The 26,242-nt window shown below is 41.2% G+C and overlaps 1 protein-coding gene across 3 annotated transcripts in view; it reads left to right on the top strand.

Moving 5' to 3' along the window:
* UNC80 (unc-80 homolog, NALCN channel complex subunit) overlaps positions 1-26,242 on the top strand; it is a 180,608-nt gene that overhangs the window by 86,897 nt on the left and 67,469 nt on the right. For 2 of the 3 annotated variants that reach the window (XM_037166055.2, XM_037166054.2), the window contains exons 26-30: positions 1,138-1,303; positions 8,920-9,020; positions 13,252-13,452; positions 20,344-20,451; positions 21,590-21,728. In XM_037166055.2, coding sequence (XP_037021950.2) covers positions 1,138-1,303; positions 8,920-9,020; positions 13,252-13,452; positions 20,344-20,451; positions 21,590-21,728 — 715 coding nt within the window. Of the gene's footprint in view, positions 1-1,137; positions 1,304-6,750; positions 6,955-8,919; positions 9,021-13,251; positions 13,453-20,343; positions 20,452-21,589; positions 21,729-26,242 lie in introns of all 3 variants that reach the window. The other variant, XM_037166053.2, reaches the window with a different exon arrangement.

Genomic DNA, 26,242 nt, shown 5'->3' with positions numbered 1-26,242 from the left:
TACTGGTGTCCACCTATAGGGGATTGAGAAATTCCGCCATCATATGATCTTGTCTTGAGCTTCTGACCCTCACATCAGGTTTCCTCAACTTGAACTTCCTTTCCTCGTTTGTTTTATGAGCTAACTTTACTTAATCCTCAAACTGAACTCCAGCATTGCCTCTGTATTCGTTTTCTATTTCTTCTGTAACAAACCACCGGTACCACAATTTTAGTTGTTTAAAACAAGCCAAACACATCATGGTATAGTTCTGGCGATCTGAAGTTTGATACAGGTCCTACCAGGTAAAAATCAAGGTGTTGGCAAGGCTGCACTGCCTTCTGGGGCTCTAAGGAAGACGTTTCCTTGACCTTGTTCCATCTTCTAGAGGCCACATACATTCCTTAGCTCATGGCCTCTTCCCCCATCTTCAAATCTTGTAATTTAGCCTGTCTCACCCTTCTTCCATAGTTGTATCTTACTTCTATCACAGCCTGGAAAAACTCCATTTTTAAAGATTTGCGTGATTAGGTTAAGCCTACCTAATCCAGGATAACTTCCCATCTCAAGGTCCCTCACTTCGACCACATGTGCAAAGTCCCCACTACAATGTAAAATGACATATTCACCAGATTCCAGGGACTGAGACAGGGACATCTCTGGAGGGTCACTGTTCTGCCAACCACAGCTTCCCAACATGATATCTAACCTCCAAGTCTGTCTCTCAGCCTTGGAATTTATTACTTGTCTGTCTCCTCAGTATCTGCCTTGGGATTCTGACGTCCTTTAGGACAGGAACCATTTCTTATTTATTCCCCGACACTGACACATTCATACTCAACATACTCATGGCATGATTAATAAACGGGAAAATACTAATTTTAGTTAAAACTGTTTACAAAGTATCAGAACGCGAGGAAGCTAGTTCTAGATTTGGAATAAGGTCTGTGTTTCAGAAAAGTGAAAAACTATGAGTTAGGGAAATTTTTTTAATTTAAAAGTATTTTTATGGCCACAAGCCAAAGTTTGCATTACATAAAGGAGAATTGGGCTGTTTAAGTACAATCCTATGCAATTCAAAACAGAGGGAGTTTGCCCCAAGACCACTGCCGTGCTGCAGAGACGCCAGCATTCATGTGCTCCTCACTGACCTTGCAGGACTTGGAGAGCTGCAGGCTTCGTTTGGACCCGGAGCTGGACCGACACAGATACGAGCGGAAGATCAGCTTTGCTGGAGTTCTGGATGAAAATGAAGACTCCAAGGATTCCCTCCACAGTAGTAGCCACACCCTCAAATCAGATGCAGGTGTTGAGGAGAAGAAAGGTATGAAAAATCAAGGATTATTTCATGTTTCAGGGCTTCTTGTAAAATATTTGGTCCCGGGTCTAAACCATGGAATTGCACACCCAAAGAAGTCCAAGATTGCTGGCTCCAGACCCTACTGTGTCCGTTGAGTGGGCTAGCAAACTGTGCTGCCTGGGAGTTGGCCTCCTCAGTCAGAGGGGCCGGGTTCTAATTCCAGCTCAGCAGCTCTCTGTGTCCCGCTGAATCTAAGAGGCTGTCATTTGTAAGATGAAACACCATTTTATGTACCAATAAGAAAGAGAAAATGCTCCCAATTCAGCTCCTATGAAGCATTTCTTATTCCTTAAATTGTGTCTCATTCTTTTTGAAAGAAAACTTTCAGACTTAATTAAATGTGAAAATTTTATTTTCAGTATGTATTTTTTTTGTGCAGCCAAAAAAAAAAAAAAGAATAAGCTATAAATAAACTGGTTAAAGGGTTTCAAACTGTCTTCAGTTCAGGGTTCAAATTTTTTAATCACTTCTCAACTCAGAAATTGTCAATGTCCATGTTTTTTTTTTCTAATGATGTTATCCTCTGTGTCATCAGAATGTTAGCAATGCCTTACTTTTAAATTAATCTATAAAAGAGGTAAAGCTATTGGTGCTAGTAACTCAAGGACATATTCAGTCGTGTGAAGCTAGCCTGCCTCCAATTTTCACTTCAGGGATGTTGCCAAACACATCTGACTTACCACCTCACCCACTCCTCCACCCAGCTACCACTTGGCTTCTCGGAGTTAAGACACTGGTACCCATTCTGTAAAGTTTGTTGCTGATGCTTTAGATGTTCACGTGGACACAAGCAATAACACCTGTCATAGCTGCCACCTGGCATCTTAAGATATTGTCAACTATAAGACAGACCTCAATTTCATATATGTTAATATGTGCATCTTAAAATGCCAAAATACAATACTAGTTGTGTGACCATGTCCCCATTCCTTACCTTCTAAGTCACAGTTTTCTTCTCCGTAAAACTGGGTTAATAGCTCCTACCGTGTTGTGATGTTGAAAGCTTTAAATGAGACAATGGAAGTGAAGCATCAACTCAGTACCTGGTACATAATAAGTGCACAGTAAATAATAGTTGCCATTGAGCATGTAGATTTGAACCCATGCAAAAAATTCTAAATATGAGCTTAAGATTGCCAAGTTTTTTCTCTTTAAAGACTCCTTCAGACCGTTAACTTCTTCATCTGATTTTGCTATTTCTTAAATTCCATTGCACATCAATGTTTTCCTAAGAATTTCAATTAAAAGAATACTGTCACATTTGTAACAGCAGTCAAAGATCATGTCACAAATGTAGTATTTTCTAGTGTCCTGTAAACAATGACTCCATGAATGTTTGGTGACCTAAAGACCAAACAATTCTTGAAAGGAATAACTCCAGATAGAGAAGACAAAATCTTTAAAATCTTGCAAGGAACGGATATATACTGGAATTATTTTTAACATTTAAAGATTGTTGTCACAACATATTAAAATGCAAATACTTGTTATATAATACTGAACTTGGGGTGAACCAAGTATTTTTTTAGCCAAGTCTTAGCAATTTCTGCATTTGAAGAAGTACCGAGTCAATATATTTTCAAATATTCCTTATTCAGACAAGGATAACCACATATAATGAGAAACTTCCATCTTTTAAACATAGTGCAAGAGGATTTCCCTTTTTTGCCCATTCAAAGTCATTATCCTAATTATTATTTAAAGTGGCTGAAAGAAAAATTTCTATTGCTGACATTGGTAAACTTGAGCAGAGTTTAAAAAAATAAAACAGATTAATTTTAAGGATACTTTAATTTCATGATTATCATTTGTGTAAATTATTCTTAATGTTCAAAGACACAGCTCCTTAGTAATTTTTCTCCTCATAGAATAGCTATGTTAATATGGAAGTTGTTTAATAAGAGAAGAGCAGAAAGCTGAAACTACCAATAAAATGGGAACCTATCTATAAACTATTCTTTACCAGTTAGAAAAAGTTCTTTAGATTCATAAATATTCTTTAATCCTTTTATAAGCAGGAACCAGCTGCTAAATTCAGTGTGAAAATGGGGACCATGGGAACCCTGCTAACTTAATTTATAAAAATTTTATTTAAAATTTCATACCATCTGTTTTTATAAAAGCAAAAAAAAAATGTCAGTTCTGAAATAAACAACCTGGGGACAATATAGATTCTACTGAGGAAAACTAACATGAAATAATTTTTAAAGCTAACAACGTCTGCCTAAAATCTCCAAGCAAGGTCTGTCCAATGATTTCACCCATATTCCAAGCACAAATGAAGACTGGCCTTCCAAGATCCAAGACATTTCTGATCATTCAATAATCGTCTTTCAAGTGCCTACTGTATGTGAGGCGCTTATCAGAGGTTCTCAGAAAACAGCCAAGAAGAGGAAAATTTTTCCGTATATGTTTTAGTTTTCATTAGCTAATAGTTAATAACATAATAGTGAGTAATATTCAATACTGGACTTTTAAATAGAAATAAGTAGTGTGAAGAAAAAAATTAGTGTCAGAATTAGTAGCGAGGTTGCACTTGGGGGAGACTGTAGTTCAGAATAGGGTTTCATAAGTGACATTGAGCAGAGACCTGTGGGATGTGAAGGAGCCAGTCACACAAAGGGCTGAAGGAGGAGGTTTCCAAACAGAGACAGACATGAGGACAAGGCTGTCATGCAGGAATGAACTTGGAGCTTTTGAAGAGGGCAAAAGGCCAACTTTTGAGATGGAGTCAGAAAGGTAAGCAGATGGCAAGTAAATAGGGCCTGTTGATATGCTTAGAAATTTAGTTCTATTTTAAGTGTGTCTGAGAGTTGTTGGCAGATCTTGACCAGAAAAGATGATATAATGTGTGCATTTACAATTGACGTATTTAAAAGATGAGTTGAGCTGTGGGGGCCAGGGTACAGGGGAACAGTGAGGTAGTTATATTAGCCCAGGGAGTAGGTGATGGGGCTTTCAGATCTCCTGAAATTTTGACATGCAGAGCCAGTGGAACTTGCTTATGGATATAATTGGAGTGAGAGAAAAGGGAAAAAGAGATATTTTATCTAATTTAGATGAATTTGTTTCACTTTCATGCCAGTTCTCATTGTCATGGACATAAAGATTACAATTCAACACTGCCCAGTCTCAACTGATGTTTTTCCTGTACAAAACCAAATCTGAATTCAAACTGCTGTGACCTTGGTAACTAACCAGTGCCATTGTTCTGACCACCGACTTTTTGTTGCTGTCTCCAACTGTCGTTGGTGGCCGAACAGGTTCTCCAAATTAAGTGTCTTTCCAATCACATTAATGTGAGGTTATGTGGCTGTGTTTCTGTGCTGAAAGGAATCTTGCAATCAAACAAATAATGCTGGAGTATGCCTCTTTACACACTAAAAAAACAAAAAAAGAAAGAAAGAAGGAAACTCTCTAATCTTTTTTCTACTTCCCAATCTACTTTGACATGAAATTGTATTAACAATTACTAAAAATAATAATTATGTTTTATTTTAAATGTATTTCAGGTAGGTCATAAAGTCTCAATCGATCCTAAGGATAATATTGAAAAAAATATAGCAGCCCTGGCTGGTGTAGCTCAGTGGATTGAGCGCAGGCCTGCAAAGCACATGATCGCGGTTCAATTCCCAGTCAGGGCACATGCCTGGGTTGCAGGCCGGTTCCCTGCAGGCCAGTTCCCAGCAGGGGACGCACAAAAGGCAACCATACATTGATGTTTCTCTCCCTCTCTCCTTCCCCCCTTCCCCTCTAAAAATAAATAAATAAAATCTTAAAAAAATATATAGCAGATAAGTTTTGTGCTGTGATTAACATAGAGTAGTATGGTCTATAGTCTTTATAGAATTCATCCAACTATACTACAAGAATTTCTATCCAGATGTGTTCAGTGAGCTCCATGAGGTCTTTGCCAGCTGAGATCATTGCCAGTTGTGATAATTGTCATCTTTCTCAATCACAAGAGTCAATCAGAGATTAAACATTTCACATCATTCAACAGAAATTATTCTGGGCTCCTTTATATGGCATTAAAAGTATGCATTTGATTAATACCTAAGCAGCGTGAATTCTGACCCAGTCACAGGTTATCCCTCCTGTGAGTGAGAAACTCAAAACTAAAATGCAATCTTCTTGAAAGGGACTTCACAAGATATTAATAGCTGCTGGGGGGAGAGTGTATGAAGGGACTAACTGGTGATGGAAACTACAATAAAGATTACATTTTTTACCAAAAGAACTGAAGGCCAAAGGGTTCTGAGGGGACACACAGGTAATCTAAAGGTGGGGGCAAGGGTAGTGTGATTTCTGCTGCCTGGTCTGAATGGGTATAACCCGAGATGCTCGGCCTCTCTGAATAATTACCAACAGTCTGAGATGTCCAAATTGCACCAGATAAATTCTAGGACTTTGATTCATACACAGAAAAATATATATTAATAGCTATGCCACAAATAATTTGTTTGAAATCTTGTTCGTGCCTTCAGCAGGAGAGCTTACCGAAATGACCCCTTCCTGATAATGACTTTCAGGTCTGAAAACTTTCCTTGTCCCACTCCTACAAAATCAAAGTCTGCTGACACCAAACCTTGAAAAGGAAGAGGCGTGTATGCGACTATGGGAAATAAGGATGCTTTTGATTTAAAGAGTAGATTTCAAGCTTAAACATTTTTTTAACCTTTCATCGTCCTCACCAATGATTGTTTCTTCCAGAACACTAAAGATGAATAATGCATGTTCTTCTTGGTATATATAGACAACTGTAAGGTGGGTGCAGGGTGTTGCCACATTTGGACTGTTATCTCACCCAGCCTGTTGACTGAGAAATCACTAGGTGCATTGAAAATGGAACCATTCCCACTCACGTTCACCCAAAGCACCCCAGTGAAAACAGATCCTTTACTGCCTTTGCTGATGAGATGAGTGGAACCCATTGCTGTCTGTTGGAGAGAGGAGTGCCTCTCATTTTTATTTCTTAAGAAGGTATTCCAAAATCAAGGGGTTGACATAATTCACAGAACTCTCTAAGTCCTATTTAAAAAAAAAAACAAACCCAAAACAAATGGTTCGTGGTTTTGCAGAAATGCATGAACAGTCCTACAAAATGCTGCTGCAAGGGCACACTCATGCTTGTGAACCCTGGGCCAGAACGGGAACAGGTTGTTCCCAGCACCGATGAGCTATGTGTTCGAGAAAGGAGCTGCACCAGCCTTTCCAGGGGGACCCAGCCTCCTGCCTGCCCAGCAAAGCCACCTGACTGCGGGCTTGGGAGAAGCTCCTTGTCCAGATACGCTGCCCATCCCAGATAACAGAGAGGAGGCTGTTCAGACACAAGTTGTGGAGTGCTCGGCTCTAACACTGGCTGGGGAAAACTAAGGGGGAAAAAGCCCTATTTTATTCTTTCAATACAGTTCCCAGCAGGAAGATCAGGATAGGAGGTTCCCGCCTGCTCCAGATTAAAGGAACCCGCAGTTTCCAGGTGAAGAAGGGGGGTTCCTTGTCCAGCATTCGCCGGGTCGGCAGCTTAAAGAGCAGCAAGTTATCACGGCAGGACTCAGAGTCTGAGGCTGAGGAGCTGCAGCTGTCCCAGAGCAGGGACACTGTCACTGACCTAGGTAACATAGAGGAGTGGGGTGCGCAGGGACGTGGGGGGTAGGAAGGCAGGGCCCAAACCCGAAACAGCTGACATCCATTTTTTTGCACATCAAAAGATGGAGGGTGGATCCATAGGTTAGACTGTCTGTTGAGTCTGAAACCACACTCCCCTCTAGGGCAGGGCTGCTCAAACCTTTGAGTGCACATGTGTCACCTGGGAGTCTGGGTAAAATGCAGGTTCTGATTCAGTCTGGGTGGGAGCCTGAGAGTCCAGACTTCCAACAAGCTTCCTGGTGAAGCCGATTCTGCTGTTTCAAGGGCCACAGTTTGAGCAGTGAGGGTATGGAATATGTATTTGGGAGAGAAAACACTTTAATGACAAAGGCAGTGTTTTGAAACCTAGGTGTTCGTGTGTCATCCATTCTTCTGATCAGGATCTTTAAAGCAAAACGTAGGTGTAGGGGAGAGGTAGCTACAGGTCCTCTGTGGTTTAAAGTCTCCACTTCACATTAAAAGCAATGAACATATCAAAGAGGAGTGATTGCCTGGACCTGACAATCAGTGACCTCTAGCAAGTCAATGTCTCAGGAATTTGTTTTCTCCAACTAAACAATGGGAGTCATTCTATTTACTCCATACCTGCTGGGCAGAGATTTTCTAAAGATAAGTTAGGCAATGACTGTGAAGTGTGTTAAACTCCTGAGGATGAGCTCAGTGTACAGTCAGAACCCTGCGTTGTAGATTATCACTGCAGGGTCCAAAGAGATTCTCAAAAGAGAATCCCAAAATGCGTTAGTCCTATGGGCTCTGGTTACCATCTTCGTAGAAAGGAAGAAGACTATGCAGGCATGCAGACAAGACTCAGCAGCTGTCTGGAATTTAACTATTAGATAAAAATTGAAGTGCACGTTCTTTGTCATGTAGTCTTTGTATGAGCAGTGAAAGAGAAAGTTATCCTTGCTAGGCAAGATGTTCCAGCAGTGAGTCAGGAAGTGTGGGTAAATTACCAGTGAAGTCTGTTGAACTAGAAGCTGAGTATATTCATCAAAGTGAATTTGTTTAAGGTAGAACATGTTTCTACACCTACCCACCGTCACCTTTGAATATAGCTAATTTATGTGTTACTTAAAATTCAGCTTTTTTTTTAAGATTCAGCTTATTTTTTTAAGGAGACAAAAGAAGGAAGCCTGTGATTTCTTTCGTGATAGGTCTGAAGCTGTAGTAATATCATCAGTTAGTTTGGGGGAAATTTTTGCAATTAATTGTCTGAATTTGTCAATTTAGCCTGACCAGGTGATTCAAAATAGCCAGGCTACAAGTATGGTTTTGCCATAGAAAAGACCCAGAGAAGCTTTTAGGTTTGAGAACCAAGATTTGTTATCTAGGGTACTGAGTAGTGGATTCCTGTGAGATGTCTCCTCCAGACTTTCCCACAGAAGGCAACCCTTTTGTCCATGATTAGATACATTTGCTTCCAAATCCCCTTCCTTTTTCCCAGGCACATGCCCATCTTTGAAATAACTGTTAGCAAAGCCAGGTGGCGTCAGGAACAGTGGCATTAGCCATAGACACAGCAGTAGTGCAGGCGGTAGCTCTCTGGTGGCCATTGCAGGTGGTTGGTGTCTCTACCTAACTGTACCTGTAGGGTCTGGGTAGCCTGGACTGGATTTGGGCACATATCCAATACCTTTCTCATCTCAGCAGTTCAAAGCTTTGACTCTGTGTTTTTTCTCTGCTCCCATGTCTCAAAATGGAAGCTCCATAACAGAGATCGTAAATGTCTTCGTAATTGCCAGTTCAGCTGCTGGTGACGGGAACAGCTCCTATTATTAATATTCCTCCACCAAAATCAATGCTATGCCCGGAAACCCACTGGGCCATGGTAGTCTGCCCTAGGATTCAAAAGCATGGAAAACTGTACCATATCATCGTGCTGTGCAAGGAGACTAAACAACACACCCTCTCTTGGTATTTTTCTTTTGAAGAAGGGAGTCCTTGGAGTGCGAGTGAGCCCAGCATTGAGCCCGAAGGAATGAGTACTGCCGGCACGGAGGAAAATTACCACAGGAACATGTCCTGGCTTCATGTGAGTGGGCATCTCAGAGAGATCCCTGAGATCAGTTTTCATTGGGAAAGATCCATGATGGGAGGACAACAGATTATACTGAAGTCATCCACCTAATTTAGTTTACAAGAAAAACCAGAGGCTGATATTTCTGCTGAACCTCACTAGGATTGGTGTTCTGCGGGACAATACTCCTTTTATGTTTCACTAAGACCAAGAGTCCTTTACTATGGCTGGCTTTTGGGTCACTGTAAGTCAGAGAAAACCATGAGTCCTTAGGTCAGATGAGTGATACAGGCAAGGCATGGCGATCAGTTTTATACCAGTGATCACGAATGCTGAGAGCAAGGCCATAGTGTCATTCTCGAGTCTGGATTAGATCAGATTGTAAACCGGGACATGGAGATGCCAAGGTGAGGAGGAGCACACTTCAGAGGGATAGTCAGGGACGCAGACAGGAGGGATCGCTCCCAAGGAAACTGAGCACAGGTTGGAGTTCACAGAATTGGCGTTCATAGATTAGGTTTGAGCTGGGCGTGAAGAGAGGAGAAAGGTAAGGGAGCAAAGCATCAGACTCACGATTGGCTGGGTACTGCTGGCACTGTCGTGGATCTTAGATATGGACTGTCACCATCTCCTGGGATTTTAGTGTGATTTCCTGGAAGGGTCACATGAGGGCTGGTTTGTTCATGGTGCTCCTCAGAGATCACAGTACTTGGCCTTCACTACTGAAATAGTCCCCAGAACCATCTGATTCTGAGAATTTTGGAGGCAGCTGTTTTTCAAGCAAACTTTCGAGTGAAGTCTAACCTACATATTGAAAAGCATACGAAACCTATGTGTATGGCTCAATAAATTTTCACCACATGAGCACATCCATGTAACCACCACCAGGTAGAGAAGAACCTTAGCAACATCTTAGAAGCCCCACACAGGCCACCTCCCAGGCACTGCCTGTCCCCCACTGTGCCCATCATTGTAACTGCTAACACCAGAGAGTACTTTTGTCTGTTTTTGAAATGCATATATCACATCATGTGCCAGATCCTCCATTGCGTCTGTTCCTTTTGTCTACATAAAGTATAGGTCCTCCAGCCTTGTTTTTCTTTCTATGTGGCCTAGCCTGTTCTTGGCTAGCTCTGTTTCTGTGTGGAATCACCTAGTCAATGTCCATCAAAAAGCTTCCAAAGCAGGCTTATATGGAATATAAAGATCATTTGAAATTGAGAAATTGGCATTGTTCTTATAGTGAATCTTTCCAGGTACAAAACAGCCTGTCTATCTCCATTGATTTATGCCCCTCCACTTATCTACGTCCTTAAGTTTCCTTTAATATGTTTTTTTTTTTTAGTTTTCTATGTGATGTTCTGCACACAAACACTCTGGAAGTATGTTTAGACACTGAACAATTAAACATGCTTTAAATATTTAGAATGAAATCACTGATGAAACTTCCTAAACCTAAAAATTCCTTTGTAGGGGGATTTTAAATTATACATTCAATTTATTTAATATGATTAAGACCATTCATATCTTCTATTTTCTCTGAGAACAGTTTACTAAATTGATTTTTGTTCCTAGGAATTTGTTAATTTAATCCAAATATTCACATTTATTAGCAAAAGGGTATTTATAATGTTTTTTAATATCACTTTAAATTCTGTAGCATCTACAGGGAAATACCTTTATATTTTTCAATACTGGTAGGTTATATATTCTCTCCCCCCCCCTTTTTTTTTTTGGTAAGTCTCACTAAAAGTTTGTCGATTTTGTTAGGCAAAGAACCAGCTTTAGGCTTTGTTATTGTGAAATGTTTGATTTTTGTTTCATTAATCTCTGCTATTTATTACTTCCTTCTGCTTTCTTTGAGTTCAACTTGTTTTCCTCCCTTAACTTCCTCACATAGACAGTTTGTATTGCTTTCATCCACTTTACTGACATGTCCACTTAAAGCTGTAAATGTTCGCTAGAAATTGCTCTAGCTGTGACCCAAAAGGTTTGGTACATCATATGTTCGTTATCATTCAGTGAAAATATTTTAAATTCACATCTTGATCATAACTGATTAGAGGCATTTTAAAGTCCGTGGCCGATAACTGCCATATACGAGCCTATTGTCTTCCCTTGGTCCTGCCCCTTTGTGTGCCTGGTCATCACACCGACTCCCAGACATGGTGGGCGAACAGTTACAGAAGTGCAGTGGTGAGTGCAGGTCATACCTCTGTCAAACCCGTAGAGTGTGTGACACCAGGAGTGAACCCTAAAGTGAACTGTGGGCTTTCGGTGACACTGATGTGTCAGTGTAGGGTCATTGGTCGAAGTAAATGTACCCCCCAATGGGGGGTGTTGATGATGAAGGGGGCTGTGCCTGGGTCGGGGCAGGGGGGTCTCTGAGAACGGGCCATGCTTTCTGCTCAATTTTGCTGTGAACCCAAAACTGCTCTCAAAGTTTACTAATTTGTTTAATTATAAAATTACAGAGGCTCTAGATGACATTAACTCTCTCCAGAGATGATTTGTCCTATCCTCGGGCAGACAGCAAAGAATGTCACCACAGTTCAGTCGGGAATTAAGCAGACTTGACTTGCACCATTTCCATCCCTCTTCCCTCCCCACATACACACATCTCTGAGTAGGAAGCCGTGTGAGGTTCAGTGAGAGTTTTATTTGTGTCCTCTCATTCTTGATGGGTCAGAAACTCTAATTTTGTTTACCTATCACAGTGAAGTTGCCAAAATCTCACTGTGTTTTGTCAGCTGATTTCTGCTTGGCTTTAATCAGTAAATCCCTAGAAGAAAAAGCAGTCACACAAGGGACATCCCTGGGCAGAGTTTTAAAGTTGTACATTTCTAGGTCACCTCCACCTCCATTGCAGATGTACTAAATCAGAACTTCCTAAAGAAGTAAAGTCAGTAATATGTTCATTTTTATGTCACTTTACTTGGTGGTGGTGGTTGTTGTTAAGGGTCCTTGGTGTTTCTCTTAAATGGCTACATTTGAGAATAACAAAGGAAACCTTATGGTTCTTATATGTGCTCTGCCTCACACCAGTACCAACGGGTACATCAGGGATATTTAGGGAATCTTGGGAGAGATGTGGATATTCTGCTCAGACAACACGTTTTAAAAAAATTTTTGATGAATATGAGGTATTGATAGCCGTGTTTGACAGGGTATGGCATTGGCGGTTGTTACTGATTTTCTTTGTTGCAGAGTAAGCAAAGCCTCTCGGTCTTAAGGAACTGTGTGGCAGCACTGCTGAGCAGGTTGGATTGGCCTTCCCCATGTAGACCTACTCTGTTCTCCACCCAATGTGGCACACACTTTGTCCCGGGCTAGGTGCTGGGGTGGGAGCTGGTTTCAGGAAGGGTGGAAGCGTCCCAAGCATTGCTCTTATGCCCGTTGAACTAACCCTGTGGCTCTAGAAATGCCACTGCCTTTTTAGGAAATAGTTGAAGAAGTTACAAACTCAAGAGCTTTCATTCCTTACCTTCACACAACTATATCCTTAAATCAACTGAGTTCCTTTCTGGAATCTGATTTGGAAAGTCCAGGAGATGTGAGAATTTGAGCCAGATCAAGCCACAAGTGAGGAACTAGAATGGCCCAAAGACCAAAAAAAATGTATGTGTATATGTATATGTATATGTATATGTATATGTATTTGTGTGTGTGTGTGTGTGTGTGTGTATATATATATATATATAATCTCTTAGAGAGGGGAAATAAAATACTACAGTGGAGTTCAAGGCTCGGTTGAAGGTTATAGGTCAGGGTGGAAGATACAGAACCACTTTCCAGTTCCATGAAGGTGGGCTCACTGAACGACCATCCCACCTGTCAAAAGTCAGCCAGTCCTTTAGGAGAGAAGTGCTCATCAGTATGCTCTTCTATCTGGCTTCTGCCTTTATTTAAGAGCTGAAAAAATTACATATTTTAAATTCAGAATCTTCATTTGAAAATATGTGGAAATCATATACTCCATAATAACCATGTTAAGTTTTTGAAGATTACATAAACATTTACTGTTTCAAAGAGATATTTCTATCCAGTGTGATGGAAGGAACAAAGGAAGCCAAGTACACAAAGGCTTGTACCTCTGTTCTCTTCTGGGAATTACAGAATCATTGTGGTTTCCAGACCCAACAAGGAAGATTGACCTTGGACTTTCCATCTTCTACCTTACATGTAGGTTCATAGTCAGTCTGCACTCTGGTTGCTCGGTGGAGTCTCAGTGATGTCTGTGTTCCAGGTCATGATCTTGCTGTGCAACCAGCAAAGCTTCATCTGCACCCACATTGACTACTGCCACCCACACTGCTACCTGCACCACAGCCGCTCCTGTGCCCGGCTGGTCCGGGCCATCAAGCTGCTCTACGGAGACACAGTGGACTCCCTCCGGGAGAGCAACAACGTCAGCAATGTGGCTCTCCGGGGCAAGAAACAGAAGGAGGTGAGTGAGTGATCAATAGACATTGTGCCAGTTTTAGGGAGAATGATGTCCTAAGAACCTCTTATCTGGAAATAAAACCTCAGGCCACTGCAGTTGTATCATAGGCTACAGTTTTCTGTGATTCTCAGCAAAGGGAGAAGATGAGTGCAAGAAAAACAGATGCTTTGTCTTCATGTCTGTGAACAAACATGGAATCTTTTCCCAGGTTTTGTCTTATTTCCATGAATAAATCTGAACTCATGGGGTGGTGGCGATGAGGAGGTTATTGTGCTAGGCAGACTAATCCCCCCAAGATGTCTGCATTTTAATTTCTGGAACCTGTGACTATGTTACTTTATGTGATAGAAGGAATTTTGGCTATGTGAGTAATGAATTTCATAATGGGAAGAGTTATGCTGAATTATCCAGGTGGACCCCGTGTAAATCATAAAGGTTCTTCTAAGTGATAAGAGGAGGTAGGAGAGGCAGAAAATGAGATGCAACGACAGACTCGGAGGTCAGAGTAGGCATGGCCACGAGCCAAGAATTGCCGGCAGCCTCTTAGAAGCTGCAAAAGATAAAGAAATGGATGATTCCCAAAAGCCTCCAAAAGGAACACAGCCCTGCCAATCCAGTGTAGACTTCCGACCTTCAGAACTGTAAGATAGTCAACTTGTGTCGTTTTAAGACATGAAGGTGGTGGTCATTTGTTACAGCAACAATGGGAAACTGATATAATTATGCATTAAAAATAAGTAATAAATGGCCCAAGTATTCACAGATAAATAAATAACAGAGTAATCCAGGTCAAATCAGACCTAGAAACTCCTTCAAGAAACTGTTGCCTCTTCTAAGCATTCAACAGCACTTTTCTGACAGCTGATCTGGCAGAAGATGAAGTCAGTAGGCAGCAATGGCTGCCCCGTTCCTGCCAGCAAAGGCCTGGGTCACCCACCTGCCCCTGAGCAGGCCTGCTGGCCAAGCCAGCCGACCGATGCTGCGGGCTGCCCCTGCAGCTGCTTCTCCCAAGTTGTTTTGCAAACAGATTTTTATAGAATATCCATTCATTTCAATGAGCATTCACCGTGCACCTGCTGTTGGCACAGTGTTTGGCCAGATATTGTGGGAGACAGAAAAAATCAAAAGTAGAAGCTGAGGGTCTTTTGCCAGTCAGGTTTGGTGGGTTGGGGGGATGAAAATACCATACTAATCAAACAACTAGAGAACATGAGCCAGAATGAACATTTCACAGTTGAGTTGCGTAGCAGTTTTTAATGTTTTTAGCACTTGCAAAGGGATTTCTTTTAATTACAACCTTTTTATTATGAAAGCAGCATAGATTTTTTGAAGAAATTCTGGATAATACAAGAGATTTTAAGGAAAAATATAAGTATCTCATCCATCTTATTTAAGCTAATTCACCTTCAGGGATGTGATCTTTCAGTAGTTTTTTGAAGGATCTGTGTGAGTTATAAGGCAGGCATATATCATTAACAAAGTATTTTTGGATTCTTACAAACCTTGTGCAAGAAATATTGTTCTCCCAGTTTCATAGATGAAAAAAGTTGAGGCTCAGAAAGATGGATTGTCCACACTTCACACCTATAACTCATCTAGGCTTCAATTTAGAAATGTGCAATATCAAAGTCAGGACTTTTTTAACCAGCCATCATTGCATCTCATGGTGTTCAAACTAAACAAGGTCTTAAGGGAAAGGAGGTGGGTAATAGTCACTGTAGGTAACAAATAAACTGCATGAACTGCTAATTGGTGACATAAAAAGAAAAATATATACGTAAGTATGTGTATATGCGGTATATATGTGTGTGTATATATACACACACACATCTGTATCTCAAACATAGATAAGACATTAAAAGAAAACCTATTTTTATTTAGGAAACTTTTTTCATATAAAAACTCCCTTAGATTTAGTAGAAAACAATATGTGTTGGAAGTTGTACAAATCTACCAGTCTAAAACTAATGTTCACTGTTCGCCGCACACACTCTGAGATTTCTTTCTGCCATTATCTGCTTCAATGATACCTTCACCTGTAAGTTCATCCAAACCCCCTTCAAGATCCAACTCAAATGCTACCTCCTTTTTGAAACCTTTTCTGATCTCCTCAATGCTAACCACAGGACACTCTGCAGGTGGATGAGTAATATTATTTTTCTTCCCTCCCTCTTCCTTGAAGTGACACAGGCATTTACTTGTGCTTTTTTGATTTTTCACTCAGTCATTCATTAATCCACTCATCCATCTCTCTGTTAAACAAATTTTTTAAGAAGTAGGCCATGCCAAGTACATACTGTGTGTTGGGTGTAATACCAAGCACAAGAGATACAGTCCTTGTCCTCATGTGATGCACACAGTCTAACTCAGTTAGAAAGATGGACCTTAAGTGTTCTAACCTGATGTAAAACTGCAACAGCAAAAAGCATGATGGGGGAGAGGCATGGTATGCTGAGAAAGCTTACGAACAAGGCTTTGAACTTGTCAGAGGAACGAAGACAGCCTCTCCAATAAAGTGACAGATGAGCTTTGACAGCAGATGCACTGATGTTAATTGGATACAGAATTTCCCAACCACAGAGAAGAAATGAGTAGGAAGAACCTGGGCGGGAACACAGGGCTGTGGCGCTAGAGCAGGCTGCACAGACGGAGAGACGCCAGACCTCGCAGGGCCGCCCGAGCCGTGGGAAGTCATTTTGTTCTTTATCCTGTGGGTTAGTGGCAAGCTCTAAGGGGTTTTAAAATCACTTCGTCGCTCCATCTGCAGAATGGGACTATTGATGTCCCCATTTCTCCTCTGCCTTCATTATAAACTTCTTGAGAACTGAGGCAGCCTTATACATTTTGTGTCCTGTGTGATATCTAACAAGTGAGCTATGTAGTCTGGATGTTTCATGCATATCCTGCACCTCCGGGCCAACCAGGACACTGGGTTGAAACAGCAGGAAAGGCGTTCAACATTCTGCATTGCTTACATTTCTGGAAGGAAAAGAGAAAGTAAAGCAGAAGGGATTGTCCTCTAATGTTAACTCATCTAAGTTAGCCCTACTGGTGAACTGAAAGATGTAGTGAGTCTTCTATACCCATTTTATTTTCAAAATGCCGGCTTCCTGTTCCAGCTCAGGTTTCCCCCTCTCATGATGTTTCCATTGGCCTGTTTTGAATCTGTCACAGAAATGAACAATGCCCACACTCCCGGAGCCCACGGGAAAACAGAGTGTGCAAGAAATCCAGAATGAAAGTAGAGGTTCTGAATAAAATCGAGCCTTATGAGCAATGGGTGCTTTGTTCCTCTTTCCTTGTTAATTGGTTTTATGGTGGAACACGTAGGTGGCAGCTGGTACATTTTGTTAGCCCATCTCACTCTCATCAGTCTGCTCGTTGGCATTTCAGTGCTCGGAGACTCACCCAGCACTCTGTTAGTCCATGCTGGTGCACGTCCAAACTCGAGGGGTTTCTGCACACTACCGCTGTACATACATTAAGTCATCAAAGAATCCTTTGATTTTTATTACATATCTGTACCTTCTCTAATGCTACATTCTAAATAGATTGCCTTATTTTGCTGTGCATAAAGCACACCCATGTTTTTGGTCCAAACTTTCTGGGAAAAAAATCTTTTGTATTAATTTATAATTCAGTTTTTTATTTATATATATTTAGAAATAAAACTGATTATCATATTCCAGGGTATTATTTTGCACACAGGTATCATTCATTGCTTTTCAGAGTTACACTTCCAACACATAAACATAAATAAAAGAATTAAAAACATTTATGTAGATACAGAATTAGTACCACCCATGTATAATGTGCATGCTTATTGTTCCCTCAAAAGGTTGGGCAAAAAACTGTGCATTATACGTGGAAAAATATGGTAAGTGTTCAATTAGAGCTTACTGATGAAAAAAAGGAGTAGATAAAAATTATTTCGTTACTTTCAGCCTGAAGAGGTAAGGGGTGAGGAGGGGAGACTTCTGGCTCCCCCGGTACATGCACTCGCTGTGAGGGGCGAGCGTGATGGGTGCTCTGCCCCTCAGCACGTCTCCCAAAGTCAGCTCAGTTCCCAGCATATGTTTAACTCAATAAATGAGTTACTTGAATTGCTAAATAGGTAAATAAAAATTTTTACTTAAAATAATTTTCATGCCTCCCTAGTTAATAATTCTTTGTTGTAAGGAACAGAAACCCACTGAAATGTAGTCAAGTGATCAGAATGTTTCTTCAAAGGGACTGTCGGACTCTCTCAGAACCAGGGACAGATGGGAAGCACAGCCAAGCCTTAAGGAATGAGAAACAGCGGCTGTGCGTCTCAGGACAGATGTGGTCTCTCATCTCTGCTGCTTTCCACATCTTCTCCACCTGCCCAGTCATCTCCGTCCCCTAACCGGCTCCTGCTGCTTTTTCCATCATGTACTTCAGCTGAAAACCCCAATCATTTTTTCTCACCCCAGCCACCATCACAAAGTGAATCAGACTCAGTGTCCCTTAACCTCCTAGGATGGGCATTTGGTGGGCCCAGTTCCTGTCTTTTCGATCCAGACATATCAAGTGATAAATCCCTGACCAATCGAAGGATCGGCTTTGCATAGTAAATTTAATCCAGGGTGGTCAAGATGAGGAGAGAAGGCAGGGAGTCAGGTGTGATGTGCACGTCTGTGACATGTGTAGAGAAGACATTGGCAGCAGTTCAGTTTCTACACCACCCCCAGCAAGTATCCCCCTAATATCCCTGACAACCCTTGGCACTGTGCTTCCTCTGGTAGACTAACTCAACAACAAATGGTGTCCTCTATTAGTAATAAGTTCTGGCCTTTGGTCTTGAGTTACTGGTCTCAGGCTTCTTTCTATTTCCCTGCTTGGTCTATAATTCCAACCCCCATGTGTACCTTGCAGTTCACTAAAATTTCTAATTCTTCCAAGAGTCACCAATAACCAGTCGATACCTTCAGAATCAGCCTCCTCCTCCCTCCAGTTCCTAGTTCCTTTCTAACCAAGTTTCACACCAATTTACCAAAGCAAAAGCAATTGATAATAGCCTTGCTAGTCTGAGCTAGGGGTCACAGCAGTGGAGGGACTTTAGGACCTTCACATGGCACACCCAAGTGTCCATGGAACAGGGACCCATCATATCTGTCTGTCAAGCATAAGCAGATCAGTCAGGAGTGACTAGCCCACCTCCCTCGTTAAAAGTCCTATGAGTTAATCAAAGAATTTTTTCTGCAAAAGTAACCCTAAGAAAGACAAAATATCCAGCTAAAGGAGAAAAGGATGAAATATTTACAAAATTCAAAAAAACACATTTGAAAATAATTGTAATTACCTGGGGAATATTGATTCCAAGACCGCAGTGAGTTGAATTGTTTCAGCTGCTGCACCACATACAGAACGTCCCCATAGTGGTGTTAAGGTGCATAGGGGGGAAGATGATGAAGGGAAAGAGATGGGGGCCATCACTGGGTTGGGGGTTTTAGGCATCTTTTTTCTTCTTCATAGTTTTTCTGGGTTTTCTAGATAGTCTGTAGTTTGCATGTATTGTTTTATAAGTAGAATAAAAGAGAGATGCCACTTCTAAAATAACTTCTTAAAAAGGAAGCCAACTCCACCCCTGTTTATATGGAAAATGATGGTCATATATAATTTTGGAACAGTTTTCAAATTATAAAAAATAGGCATGATGTTGGTGCTGTATACCATTTTTTATTCATAGAAAAAAAATGCAGGTTTTCTCTCCCCATATGTGTGTTCCCAAATGTGTGCCTCCAAGATTTTACTTTCAGAAAACACAGCAAAGTCTTTGATTCATTTCTAAGTAGATTCATTTAAAAAGTTCATTCCATACCAGTCTCATAATAGATGTGTTGTCTTGGGCCTTTTTGTCAGAGTTTTAAAAGACTTTCTTGGAACATGCATGTACTTTCAGATTTGCCTTTTCCTTCAAAATATCTGCATCTATAACACTGTGAAGCACTGTTCAAATTTTTTAAGGGTTTCAGGGATTTTTTTCCCTTTGGCATCGAGGGAGAAAGTGTTTCACTGACATGGCCCTGGACAAACAAATGAGCATTTATTTCATGTGGAGGAATGGATCCCTCTTTGCACAGCCCTCCTGCAGCACAGAAATAGGGGAACCTGGACTCAGGACAAATAAACAGGGCCCCACACCATTAGGGCCCATCATTCTCCCGGCTGCTCTGTCCACGCCATTCCTTGGCATTTTGGGAGTCAGGAGAAGACAGTCTCCTTCATGCTTCCAACGGATGAGTTGGCCCATTCTTGGACCCTGGCTGAGGGGCCAGTTTGGAAGAACTGCTGCCTCCAATGGACAGGTTGCTTTTTCACAGAAGCCAATTTACATATGCAACTTGGGCCCAGGTGATAGATGTTATGAACTCACTCTTCCCCAATGAGTCTTTTATCTTTCCTTCCTAACTCTCCTCCCTGAAATATTTTCATTCTTGTGTGACCAAATGGTTAACTCCTAACATCCAACACTGTGAAGAGACTATTAGGTGGAGTGGACTTTAACTGAATTAACCTTTTAAAAGAAACAGCTTGGTGAAATAAAATTAGCCCTAAAATGGAAGTCAGGAGGTCCTTGTTCCTTTTCTTATTCTGCTAATAACCAGCTTTACAATTTGATCAAGTTAACTCACCTCTCTGGTTCCCAGTTTCCTCAGTGATAAAGATGAATTTGTTGCTACATATCTCTAAACTTTTTATTACACAATTAACTGCTTTTAATTTTCGAAGAGTATGGAGCCACAGACAGGCCTGAGGCCATCTTTCCCATCCCATGAAGATGGTGGTTTGGAGAATCAGGGTTTGGAAATAGCAGTGTTGGTTTTGGAGGGAGCTCCACACCTCTCAGGACATATCTCCTGTATTTGTCAGTGTTCAGATAAGTCGTGCCTGAGGACACCTTCTCTGAAGAAGAGAGTTTCAGATGCCAACCTGGAAGGGAAGAAGGACTCTGGAATGCTGAAGTACATCAGACTGCAGGTATGGACACCGGAGCAGAAACAGTCATGGAGCCGGAACAGGGAGGGGCCTCCAGAGAGTCTGTTGGCTAGAGTTTGGGAGTTGCAATGCCAGCTGGCATGGTGCCAGCGTGATGGTCCCTGTAACTGGTGAGCAAGGGTGCCACCAAGTGTGCATGGAAAATATCCCTCCTTGCTCGACAGCAAGCTTCCACTAAGACAGAGTTTGGGGAGCTTGGCTGTGCCTGTGCCTTTTCCCTCTCTCTCCACACCAGGGTGCTAACCTCCCACCAGTGGGTGGCAGGGGTGCTCACAGGTCTTGAAATGACACAGTCTGGGCTCAAATCCCACATCTGCTGCTCTGGCCCTGGTCCTTGCAAAAGTTACATAATTTCTCTCATTTTAGATACAATCCCTGTGAAGATGGGGATTATAACACTAGACCCATTTCGAAGGATTATTGCACGGATTAAATAGAACAGTGCACTTACCTACTTATTCATGATGGACACTTTGATATATTATTACAACCTGAGCTCTAAATCATAATACATATCCCCAGGGGGAAAAAGCTTTTACGATTTTTCTGGAAAGCGTTTAAAATGATAGTTAAAAACCTAGACTTGCTGGATAAATTTTGTGGGCTACTCTGGGGCAGTAACCACAACCTATAATAGGATTTCACAGGAAAATGCCATCTGCATTCACACTGGGTTAGAAAAAGAACTTTCTTAATAGAGTTCCTTTGAAAATTAGAGGCTACTTACAGTTTTCAGTGGAGATGAACTCTAATAAGAAGGAAAATGAGATGCTTGGAAAGTCCATCGGGATTTTTAGCACAGATATGTTACCGGAGACTTTTTTTCTCATAGAGCTGTATTTATTCTACAGCTTATTCCTTAAGTGTTTGCAGAAGCAGTTTTTATGGTGAAAGCATCATAACATTAGCATGATTTTTTTCTGATTACACACCAACTCATAAGATGCAAAGCTTATTATACACTGTGCCAATAAACATGCTCCCTTTTAGAAAGCATTTTAAGGTCATTTAAGGGAAGACGAAAGGGAAGTGGCACTGAACGTTTTAAAGGAAGTAGAACAATCAGTATCTGCATTTGAATCTGCAGAAATTTGAAGCTTCCCTTTCCGTTTTCCCCCAGGTGATGAGCCTGTCGCCCGCTCCCTTATCTCTGCTAATCAAGGCGGCACCAATTCTGACGGAGGAGATGTACGGAGACATCCAGCCAGCTGCCTGGGAGCTCCTGCTCAGCATGGATGAGCACATGGCTGGGGCAGCGGGTAAGGAAAGACCGCCTTTGGCCCTGGTCCTGCTGCCATGCATCACGGTGTGTAAACAGGAGAGAGATGTATTCCTCCCACTTTCGCTCCTAGGTCAGATGGACAGCAATTGCTAGAACTCTGGGAGGAGCTGTGCGGTAGAGGGAGGCAGGCCCAACTCCCCTGTGCACGCTTCATCCTACTGTGCGGTTGGGTTCGCACAGGAGCGCGGCGCTGTCCCAGGGGGTTACCAAGTCATAGAGAATAGTTTTCCCCTGAATCTGCATTTTCACTTTATTTGACAAGAGATAACATTCTTTTTGTTTGATTTCCCATGAACCACCCTCATTCACTTTCTTAAATCTTATGCAAGCCATGTTCCATATCCAGATTACAATGTCGAAACAGATTTGTTGAAATTTAAGTGGCATGTCTGAAGACACATAGCTAGTAAATGGTTGATGCAAAGTGTGGATTCTTCACCTTTTTTTCTGCTTTTGAACACATTTCTTTAGTTTTATGTACTTATTTAATTGCAAAATATGGTGAAAATAATACAAAAGTGTATGAAGCTAACAGTATCACTCTTCTCCCCAAGACTCTCAGTCCCTTTCTCCAGAGGTAAAACTTTCGAAGTTTCTCAGGACCCTTGTTGATACACTAGACATATATATGTTTGGCAGCATGTGTGTATATATTACATGTTACCTTCATCACACATAAAGGACGATACCAATCGCACTTTGCACTTTTCATTTGTATCCAGGAAACCTTGTTTTTTTAAATTTTGACTTTATTTGAACAAAAACCAATTTAACTTGGGCAGTGCAAACCAGAAGTGTTGGGAAGCTCTCCAACTGCAACTCAGGGAGAGGCTTGTATAGAGAAAGGACAGCAACAAAGTAAGACAATTGTCAATTGACTGTGGCTCAAAGCCTGGTTGGTTGTTTGTGACTGGCTGTACTTAGAGTACCAGTTTGTAACCTTGACACATGTCCAGGCATAGATTTGGGTTTGCTTTCGTAGACCACCACGACACTGGAGCCACATCAGTCTAATGGCCTCCTTGTTTAACTCATTTAACTCTTTCTTCCTCTTCGTCATCTTCTCATACTTGAGGGATTGATCAGAAATTTGGTATTAGCACCACTCTCAGTCGCTGTTAGAGTTAAGTTGCTCTTGCCTCATTGTGAAACTTGCAGGTTATGTAGTCGGATCGGTGGAAGCATTGTTCTTGCTGTTCATCTCATTGTTCATCTCGTTGCTGTTTCTCTAAGCACGGTGAGCCCATCTCATGTTCTGCTGATGGCTGTGGGCATGCATCTAAGACCTCTGAGAGAACATAGCACCCCGGGGAGACTGCAGTGGTAACTGTGAGGAGGATAATACTGAGAGACTGAAGTATATGCCTTAGCCGGGGGCCCCCATGAGCTGAACCAGCTGGTATCAGATAAATCAAAGAATGTACCTGAAAGAACAGTAGCCAATTCACTTGTTTGTTAGTTTCTTGGATTTGCTACGACACAGAGGTGCTGATCCCGGCATGAGGCATGTGCTATGGTATGGCACAGACTCCTTCTTGTTCAGACAATAAGTCATCTTAAGCAATTCTATTACCTAACTTAAAATGATTCTAAATCTGCCCTAGTAAGAAACTTCGGGGATTTTTGTCACGCAGCTATGGCCTCAGCAGTAGATTCAGCAATAGTTGCTAGAGTCAACGTGCATTAACAGAGAAAAATCAAGTGTTGAAAAAGCAAAAGGAAGGTGGGATTTGGAGAGAGGCAGGCTTGCAGAATTGACTACCTGAGAGCTGGATGACTTCCTTTTCTAGCTGTGTTGCCTGGCAATTCTGTTCCCACTGCGGTGTGGGGGCAAGATGGTGCACAGCTCATTGCCGCCACCCTAAAGTCAAGTTGTAGAGGGGTCAAACCCTGATCAACTGCACATGAGGGTCAGTAGTTCAAGCAGAAAGTTAGAAGGAAGGTAAAATCATCTCCCTCTGCCTTTTTTAGTAAGACATGGAGGGATGGCAACATTTTTGCCATCAGTTTATTCCTAGTTCCTTCTGACTGCCTGGTATCAATTTGGCTTCCTGGCAACTTGAGTTTTCACTCCTGGGCCCAAGACCCTATGCTGTCTCAAAAGTAGCTTTTATTTACCAAGGAGTCACCTAGACCACATGAACTAGAAAGACATTTGGGGTAGTTTCTATGTTTCCAAGTTGTACTCGACTTATGCGAATGCTTAGTTTTTAAGCAAATTAAATTGAGATCTTTACAAATTAATTTTGGCAATACCATTTGAAGGTAAAAAAAATACCATACATCTACAACATATATGACATACAGAAAGACACAGAGATCTTACCGTTTTCATTTTCAAATTTTATCCATGAGATGGGTATCATAATGAAAAAACCACTAGTTTTTAAAAGAACAGTTGTATCCAATTGTGTTTCTAGTTTATGTAATAAGTTAAATTTACCTGCTCAGGTGGCTAAAGGTTTTACTAATATTTGTGGAAAAGACTTTGAAGATGTTTCATTCACATATTTTTAATAGCTTCCTTCTTGATGATAAGAATGTCCTCCCAGAATTTGTATTTGAAGAATGGCTCTGGATTCCAAGAGAAAACCAGATAGAACATTTATATCTCAAAAGCACAGAGAAAGGATGCAAATTTCTTCAAGAACAACTTTAGTTTGTTACAAATCCAGATTTTTAACACTATCTGCAAGCCTATTTAGCTGAATGCTGGAGGTTTGGGGATTGGTAAAAAAAGATAGGTGGGCTTTGGATTGTTTCTAAATCCATACTTCTGTTCCTGTAAAGACTCCATTTTTAAGACAAGTACAATTGTTTTTAATTCCTAAAAAAATTGGGTTGCAACTTGAATATCAAGACTTTGACTCATCCATCCAAATACATTATCTTCAGTTTGGTTTTTTTTATAACAGGAAGATCTCCAACTAAGATGGGAATCAAACGATTCCTATATTCTATATTTAGGGCTGTGTTTCTTTGGAATGTTTCAGTAAAGCCTTTCACGGTGGCTTCAGAATGTTTCTGCCCACCCCCCTGGTATATAGTTTTATTTTAGCTTAGGGAAGAAGGCCTAAAAATTATTTTATGAGACTCTGAATATCAGCTTCCAAGTTGGCCAACTTCTGAAGGTAGAGTTACTTTAAAAAATATGTTTAAATCCTTTCATATGTGTATCTTGTCAGGCTTTAGCCAGGTTTCAGGACAAAGAGAAAATATTTCTGGCAGTACTGAACTGCCCCAATGGACTCAAGAGGGGCGCCAAAGAGTGTATAAAAGATACTAGTCTCTCAAGATCCAGATCTGCCCAAAGTTAACCAAAAGAAGACACAATTCCCCTGAAAGCTGACCACAGTAGAAACCTAGCCTTCAGTGGAGCAGAACTCATTTCTGTCTGGCTGTATTTTGGGGACCCCCAACCTGATGATTGGCTAGCCAAATTCTCAGGACACAGACAGACAAAAAGGAAGGAGGCAGGCTGTTCCGGGAGAGAAAAGATCAATAATCAATGTTTTTTTTTCCTGCTAATCTGGATTTGTAAAGGAAGGGACGATGTGAAATTTTGCCTTCCTCTCTCAGCCAGCACCACAGACAGAGCTCTGGGAACCATGACTCTGATAAACATGCCTATCTTTTGCCGACTTCTGCCCATCTTCTCAGGATACCGTCTGGGCTCCAGAGTGAGTGGGTGTCCCTGTGTGTCTCAGCCCAGGCACCAATAGCTGGAGAGGGGGAACATTTATTTCCTCCTTGAGACTACTTTTCCTCTTGGATACCTCAGTGAGCTTGTATAGGATGACTAAAGTTCTCCACTGTGACCACTGTTCTTCAGGATTATCTTTGGTATGGTTGCCTACTTTTTCAGCCATAAAACAAAATTTGATTCACCCGAGACCTCACACTGGATCCAGTCCAGATTAAGTTGGACTTAGTCCAGTTTTTAAGTCTGACCCAGGCCGAGTCTGACTGATTTCTGACCCAGTCCAGGAAAAGAAATGCTCAAATAAATTCTGAAAGCCCCCAACACAAAAGCTGAGCTAATTTAAATGATGGCTTGAGACTGTGGGGAAAAGACGAGGGAGATTTTAAATTATGCTTTTATAGTTGCCACTGGTTTCTTCATCTGTGCTGTAGAGTATATTTATATATCTCATTGGTCATTCGCTTTATAACGTACGACACCTAACCTTTTTATCATTGACATTTGTATTTTCTGGAATTAAAGAAATAGTAATAGTACTGTGGTTTATAAAGTTTCTTTCAGCTTCTCAGCCTCTTCTGTCTCTAGGAAGGGTAGAAGTTTCTAATGAAGTCTATCAATTGGATTTTATTTTTAACACAGCTGGTGTAACTGAGACAGTTTTTAACTCACATTTTTATATATTGTCCCAGGGTTGTGATGAGATGACTCTAGCCATTTCCTAAGAAGGATATTTCAACATGCAACTTCCTTTGTTTGTTTGCTTTCTCTGGCATTCACAGGAAACATGG

This window comes from Artibeus jamaicensis, unplaced genomic scaffold (assembly GCF_021234435.1).
Source record: "Artibeus jamaicensis isolate MK-2021 breed Jamaican fruit bat unplaced genomic scaffold, CSHL_Jam_final contig_1015, whole genome shotgun sequence".
Taxonomy (NCBI): Eukaryota; Metazoa; Chordata; class Mammalia; order Chiroptera; family Phyllostomidae; genus Artibeus; species Artibeus jamaicensis.
Note: the sequence above shows the minus strand (reverse complement) of the source record. Positions and strands in the feature narration are given on the sequence as shown.